Raw genomic sequence first — 7970 nt, 5'->3', positions numbered from 1 at the left:
ACAAATATAGGTTAGGGGACTCAATTAAAAAATATTTAGGAATCTAATTAAAAAAGACAAAGAGACCTAATTAAAAATGACAAATAATTTAGGGACCTATTTAAAAATTGTCAACCTTTTAAAGGCTAGTATTCTCACATATGTAGGTTCCAAACTCATTATACCCTCCTCAAGATTTGAGAATATGATTTGCAAAGGTTAACAATTTTGGATTAGATCCTAAATTATATAATTTTTAATTAGATTCTTAAAGTATTTCTTTTCAACTGGATCCCAAAATTTGTATTTTTTATAATTACGTAATTGTCGTTGCAATAGCTATAAATTTTTTAACTTCTTCCTCCTATTACCTTTTATGGTAAGTAATGAATGTGTTTTATATTTATAGACACTGAATGTATTTACTTTTTATTCAATACTTACTTCAAAATGTAGGAGAATTTGTAAGAGGATGAAATAGGAGGATATAAGATTACTCCTGTTGTTAAATGCAGGAACCATTGAAAATAAATAGTAAGCAGCCTAATTAAAAATGCTAAATAATTCAGGGACCTGTGGATTAATTTAACCTTTAATTGACTTCCTTGATCTTCTTGTTTCTTTTTTTATCCAGTTACCTTGTGCTCCCTTTGTTGTGACATTCGAGATTGCATAGACAACAAGATCCAGAGATTGTTCCAATTTGATGGCACATACTTCCTCGGGAGCTTCTGAAATAAAATATGTTCTTTCTCTTTGTCTCCTGCTTACTTCGGGATTGATGGTTGCTGCATCAAAGCAAATGTTAGATAATGTTCCTCAAATGAAGTATGATGTTTTTGTTAACTTCAGGGGCAAGGACATCCGTGACGGTTTTCTCGGTTATTTGACTCGGGCTTTTCATCAAAAGCAAATATATGCTTTCATAGATGATAAACTTGAGAAGGGAGATGAAATATGGCCATCACTTGTTGGAGCAATTCAGGGATCATCGATTTCATTGACCATATTCTCCGAAAACTATACTTCTTCACGTTGGTGTTTGGAAGAACTTGTGAAAATACTTGAGTGCAGGGAGAAATACAGACAAACTGTAATACCTGTTTTCTACGGGGTAAATCCCACAGATGTGCGGCATCAGAAGGGGAATTATGGAGAAGCTCTTGCTGTACTTGGAAAGAAATATAATTTGACCACCGTGCAAAACTGGAGAAATGCTTTAAAGAAGGCTGCTGATTTATCAGGAATAAAGTCATTCGATTACAAGTAAGCTCCACATAATCATTGCTCTGTTTTACTGTTTATTTGCAATGATATAGATCATGGTTCGAGATTGTGGTTGCAATTTCGTCATGATCCTTGACATTGTGGGCATTTGTTGTAAAATATAGATGATGCAGCTGCAATTGCGTTTTCTACTGTGAAAAAAAAACCTTTACATTGCAGCTGGAATTGCAGTAGCAACCCGCAATTTAAAACCATGATATAGATAACTATATGCATATTATCAGAAGTGTGTAGCTTAGTTTCTTAAATAGTGAATAGTGTCAACCTTTATTTTCTACACATTGTTAATTTCCACTAGAATAGAAATATTTTCTAGATATGTGCAATTGAGACAACAATAAGGAGTATGAGTACAATTTCATCAATTGATACTTGTATGTAGTAGGATTTCAGAAAGTAAAGGTGGCAAACAACTTATTGGAAGTCCAAAAGCAATACTGAATAGAGCTATTCTGTTTGTTCCATCACGGAGGATTATTGTGTCACCATATGTGAATCTCCTGTCCTCCCTCGTTCCATAGGCGGAACATGTTCCAATGATGTTTTTATCATGTTTCCTTTGACTAAAAAACATGGAAAACATAAAGAAAGGGTACATAGATATGTGGACAAAATAGATAGTTTAAAAATTTAAATATGAAAAACTGTCAGATGAATGACAGGGGAGAGTTTCACAGTAGGCGGAAGGGGTGAGTTTTAGGAGACCAAATGGAAGGTATAGGTAACGGACTGATATTTGGAGAATGCTTCATTTTGGTTTCTGTAACTGATCAAACATAGAGTGCAATGGCACTAAATGCACAGAGGAGTTACAAAAGTTAGGAACACACAATAAAGGAACTGAGGAACTGAAACGAAAAAATGACACATCAGCGAAATATGTTATCTGGCAAAAAATATCATATTGACTTGTAAGGTACTATTTCGCAGCTCAGGATTTATATATAGAAGATAAATAAATAAATTTATAAATAGATTTTAATGACTAAAACGAGTCACTAAAAAAGAAATGTAACTCACCAAGTAGAGAGTGGGTCTCCACATGGATCTTAGGAATGGAGTGTGTCAAAGCAATGTTAAAAAGTATGTTATTGCACATAGAGATGATGGTGTTAGTTTATTTCCCATATAATACAAAAAATTATAAGTGATTAAATAAATAATATAGACTTGTTCCAGTTCATTAGGTATTAAATTAAACAATGTAATAATATATGAACAGTGTAATACATTTTCAATGTTATTTTTATTTTATAGGACTGAAGTTGATCTGCTTGGAGAAATCATCAACACTGTCAATCTTGTGTTGATAAGTTTGGATACGCATCCATTTAACATAAAAGGACATATAGGAATCGAAAAATCAATTCAACATTTAGAGTCATTGTTACACCAAGAGTCAAAATATGTCCGAGTTATTGGAATTTGGGGTATGGGCGGAATTGGAAAGACAACAATTGCAGAAGAAATGTTTAAAAAGCTATATTCCGAATATGATTCTTATTACTTTTTGGAAAATGAAGAGGAAGAATCAAGAAAGCATGGAACAATTTCGTTGAAGGAAAAACTTTTTTCTGCACTACTCGGAGAAAATGTGAAAATGAACATATTGCACGGGTTGTCAAATTATGTTAAGAGAAAGATAGGTTTTATGAAGGTTTTAATCGTTCTTGATGATGTGAATGATTCAGATTTACTAGAAAAATTAATTGGAAACCTTGATTGGTTTGGCCGAGGTAGTAGAATCATTATAACAACTAGAGATAAACAAGTGCTTATTGCAAATAAAGTTGATGATATATACCACGTTGGGGCATTGAATTCTAGTGAAGCACTGGAGCTTTTTAGTTTTTATGCCTTTAACCAAAATCATCTTGATATGGAGTATTATAAGCTATCAAAGAGAGTGGTCAATTATTCCCAAGGCATTCCATTAGTTCTTAAAGTTTTGGGTCATCTTCTTTGTGGGAAAGATAAGGAAGTATGGGAAAGTCAGCTAGACAAACTTAAAAACATGCCAAATACAGATATTTACAATGCAATGAGATTGAGTTATGATGATCTAGATCGTAAAGAACAAAAGATTCTTTTAGATCTTGCATGTTTTTTCATGGGATTGAATTTGAAAGTAGACCACATAAAAGTTCTATTGAAAGATAGCGAAAAAGATGATTCAGTGGTTGTTGGGTTAGAAAGATTGAAAGATAAGGCTCTTATAACCATTTCTGAAGATAATATTATATCTATGCACGACATCATACAAGAAATGGCTTGGGAGATTGTTCGTCAAGAATCAATTGAAGACCCAGGAAATCGAAGCCGATTGATGGATCCTAATGACATTTATGAAGTATTAAAATATAACAAGGTAAAAGCTTAACTTAAATATAACATTTTTTTTATAACATTTGAATCATTTTGTAGGGAAATTTGGCTTTTAATGATTAAATTTTTCTGTTGCTTTAATGACAGGGGACTGAAGCCATAAGAAGCATAAGGGCAGACATGTCAGTAATTAGGAAGCTGCAGTTAAGCCCTCACATATTTACTAAGATGAGCAAACTGCAGTTTTTGTATTTTCCTAGCAAATATAATCAAGATGGCCTTTCTCTCCTTCCTCACGGGCTTCAATCTTTCCCAGTTGAGCTAAGATATGTTGCTTGGATGCACTACCCTCTAAAGTCCTTGCCTAAGAACTTTTCTGCCAAAAACATTGTTATGTTTGACTTGTCTTGTAGCCAAGTGGAAAAACTTTGGGATGGAGTGCAGGTAAACAAACATGTGACCGCCTGTTATAAATTTTCCTGATTCAGAGACTACAAAATTGACAACTTAATCTCATATGTCTTTATATGTATTATTTTGTCATAGAATTTGATGAATTTAAAAGAACTTAAAGTCTCCGGTTCTGAAAACTTGAAGGAGCTGCCAGACCTTTCAAAAGCGACAAATCTTGAAGTGCTGGATATCAATATATGTCCTAGGTTGACTAGTGTGTCTCCATCTATTTTGTCTCTCAAGAGATTGTCTATAGCTTATTGTTCCCTTACAAAAATTACAAGCAAGAACCACCTACCCTCCCTTAGTTTTCTCAACCTTGAATCATGCAAAAAACTAAGGGAATTTTCAGTGACATCAGAGAATATGATTGAACTTGATTTATCATCCACTCGTGTCAATTCATTGCCTTCATCTTTTGGACGTCAAAGCAAGCTCAAAATCCTACGGCTAAGAGACAGTGGCATCAATAGTTTGCCTTCAAGCTTCAAGAATCTTACAAGACTGCAATATCTGACTGTATATAAATCCAGGGAGCTTTGTACTCTAACAGAGCTTCCCCTATCCCTTAAAACTCTAGATGCCACAGATTGCACATCATTGAAGACTGTATTGTTTCCATCAATTGCTCAGCAATTCAAGGAAAACAGGAAGGAAGTTCTGTTTTGGAATTGCTTGAAATTGGATGAACATTCTCTCAAGGCTATTGGGTTAAATGCACATATTAACGTGATGAGATTTGCATACCAACATTTATCTGCACCAGATGAAAATTATGATGATTACGATCGTACTTATGAATCTTATCAGGTAAAGTATGTGTATCCAGGAGGCATAGTTCCAGAGTGGATGGAGTATAAAACAACAAAGGATTATATAATTATTGATCTCTCTTCTAGTCCACACTCCTCACAATTGGGCTTCATTTTCAGCTTTGTTATCTCTGGTCCTATGGTGAAGGCAATAATGGGTTACAGATTTACATTTTATATCACTGTCAGTGATGATGAGGACGAAAATAAAAAGGATAGTATCGACATCTACATGTCTGACTCAATTGTCTGGGTTGCATCAGATCATGTGTGTGTGATTTATGACCAACGATGTTCTCGCTACCTAAACAGTAGAGTCAAAAATCAAACAAGGTTTAAAATCAAGGTTGAAGCAATGGCAGCAGCGGTGGCTCATCAGAGGGGCGTGGGGTTAAAAGGGTTTGGAGTCAGCCCAATAAACACCTCAGCATATCACAATTTCAGGAAACACATAAACACCACAGCATATCACAATTTCATTCAGGAAATGAACATCCCAGCAGATCACAGTTTCATTCAGAAAATAAAAGCCACAGCAGATCATAGTTTGATTCAACAAATGGAAGTGCCTGATCCTTTGTATTTCATTCCAATGCTTCCTATCTTCCTCTTTATATCCTTCTTTTTGTTAAGAGGCAGACTTTGCTTTAGACATAAGTTCTTTTATGTAAATTCTTGTTATACTGCAGGCCTGCTGAGTGATTATACAAACAGCAATAAGCTTCATTGATGTTTCCCATGTAGCTACAGATGTGTGCTGGAAATAGGAAAGATATTGTAACAAGGCTATGAAATGAAAATTGGAACTCATACTTTCCTTCATATTACTCTTTTAATTTCATGCTAGTTATGTTCAAATTTGTACTAACTGCACGTCTGCAACATAACACCTCTGCAGATCACAGTTTCATTCAGAAAATAAAAGCCTCCGCAGATCACAGTTTAATTCAACAAGTAAACACCTCCGCAGATCACAGTTTCATTCAAGAAATAAACACCTCTGCAGATCACAGTTTCATTCAACAAATAGAAGTGTCTGATTCTTTGTATTTCATTCCAATGCCTCTAGTACAGAAAAGAGATTTTAGAATGGTTAAAAATGACTTTTTAGAATGGTTGTATGGCCGTCCTAAAAAGTGATGCTATAAAAAGTCATGACTTTTTAGAACGGTCAATCTTTTAGATCGGTCATTTTACAGCCGTTCTAAAAAGTCTTCTTCTAACTACAAGAGTTCACTGCATTTTGTTTAAAACGGTTTTTGTATGACCATTCTAAAAATTGTTTTTTGCACTAGTGGTATCTTCCTCTTGACATCCTTCTTGTTAAGAGGGAAACATTGCTTTAGACATAAGTTTTTCGATGTGAATTCTTGTTATTGTTATATTGTAGACCTACTGAGTGATTATACAAACAACAATAAGCTTCATTGATGTTTCCCAACAGATGTGTGTTGGAAATAGCACAAAAATTGTAAGAAGACTATGGAATAAAAATTGGAATTCATACTTTCCTTCATATTAATTAGTCGTTTAATTTCATGTGAGTTATGTCCTACAAAACACTACATGAGACACCCAATGTAGCAAAATTAAGCCATTAGATTTCATTTTGATTACTGTGAGAAACAGATATTGGAAATCCTGAAATTGTGGCATGAAACTATATGATTGCACTGAATGCAAAAAGGAATTGCATTGTTATTTTAATTATTGGCGTATCTTTTTTTTATGAAGTTGAATAGATTTTTATTCATTTTAAGATTTTGTATCTTTGGCCACCGTTAAATGCCCCCACACTCCCCCAACTTCCCACATGACCACACCCATTTGACCATCAACACTTAGAATAGAAAATTGAAGTTTGAATCTCCTTTTTTGTTTCTTACAAACAAGTGATGTAGAACAATGTTGAGGTTCTATTGTGGCCAAGTTGCACTTTCAATGCGGCTCGATTGCGGAAGTCCATGTGATTTAAATTCACAGTGCAATTGTGGGTTGTAGTCATTGTCAGAGCTTTTTTTGGTTGAAGGGTCTGATTAGTGCCAATTTTAGGGTAGTGATGTGAGATGATGATTGGGTATTAGTGCAGATCTGAGTTGGGGTGCCTAGGCAGTTGCTTCTCGATGGAAAGGACACAATGCCTATGGTCACCAAGGGTTGCTTGGTCATTAGCGCTGACAAAGGTTACAAGGCCATTTACATTCTTAGTGGACCTTCTTCTTTGGTCCTCTGTGATGCCATCACCAAGGCCATTATACTATAAGAAGGGGATGTGAAGGAGAGTGGAGTGATGAGAACACATAGACTTGAGCATTCATTTAAAAGAGGATATTAATAAATTAGCTAAAGGACAAAACTAATTCTATTAATTAATGACAAAAATGCATATTATATTTGTTCATATAGGGTAGTGTTGCTTAGTAATTTCTCATCTTGTTCCCTTTGATACGCATTGTGATATAGGACAAGAAGAATAGGACAACTACCCAAGATACATGTGCCTTGGCTAATTAAAAAGGTGAAATTAACATGTTAATTTTTGGACATGTCACTACTAGAAAATATAGATTTAACATTGCTAGGTTAACATCGGTTTTCCATAAAACCGATGTTCACAACAATGTGGTGGCATAATTGTAAATAACATGAGTTTGTTTACATCGATTTATCAAAAACCGATGTTAATGAAGTCATATTAACATCGGTTTTTTGAAAACCGATGTTAACTCATTCACGTTAACATCAATTTTTCAAAAACCAATGTTAATATCAGAGCGTTAACATCGATTTTTCAAAAAACCGATGTTAGTAAATGATTAGTTAACATTGGTTTTTTTCAAAAAAAACTCAATGTTAATATTAGCATCACTTGGTTAACATCGGTTTTTTTTTAGTAAAAACCGATGTTGAACCTACATTTAAAAATATATGAACAAGAGCCCTATTTTCTCATGTTCTCTTCTTTTTCGTCTGAGCTCCCTCTTAGCTTCCACTCTTCGTGTCTCTGTCTCAGCTCCCTACATATAAAAGCGTTGAGTTTTTGAAATCCAATCTTCGCACTGGAGTGTCGATGTCTTCTGCCACTGTGACATCTCACGTCTCTGTCAGGTACCT

The 7970-nt window shown here is 34.5% G+C and overlaps 1 protein-coding gene across 1 annotated transcript; it reads left to right on the top strand.

Moving 5' to 3' along the window:
- The first annotated feature begins 732 nt into the window (after nucleotides 1-732).
- LOC100796110 (disease resistance protein RPV1) lies at nucleotides 733-5635 on the top strand. The gene is made up of 5 exons (XM_041010241.1): nucleotides 733-1245; nucleotides 2524-3634; nucleotides 3739-4035; nucleotides 4138-4292; nucleotides 4386-5635. The coding sequence occupies exons 1-5, from the start codon at nucleotides 761-763 to the stop codon at nucleotides 5584-5586; spliced, it is 3249 nt and encodes a 1082-aa protein (XP_040866175.1). The 5' UTR covers nucleotides 733-760; the 3' UTR covers nucleotides 5587-5635.
- Nucleotides 5636-7970: the final 2335 nt, after the last annotated feature.

The sequence above is a fragment of the Glycine max genome, chromosome 1 (genome assembly GCF_000004515.6).
Source record: "Glycine max cultivar Williams 82 chromosome 1, Glycine_max_v4.0, whole genome shotgun sequence".
NCBI classification, from domain to species: Eukaryota; Viridiplantae; Streptophyta; class Magnoliopsida; order Fabales; family Fabaceae; genus Glycine; species Glycine max.
Note: the sequence above shows the minus strand (reverse complement) of the source record. Positions and strands in the feature narration are given on the sequence as shown.

Excerpts from the sequence above, each read along its gene's own strand:
- LOC100796110 (XM_041010241.1), top strand. The coding sequence starts at position 761 with ATGGTTGCTGCATCAAAGCAAATGTTAGATAATGTTCCTCAAATGAAG. Across the intron at positions 1,246-2,523 it reads ATAAAGTCATTCGATTACAA|GACTGAAGTTGATCTGCTTG; the intron begins GTAAGCTCCACA and ends TTTATTTTATAG. Across the intron at positions 4,293-4,385 it reads ATTTTGTCTCTCAAGAGATT|GGAATTTTCAGTGACATCAG; the intron begins GTCTATAGCTTA and ends CAAAAAACTAAG.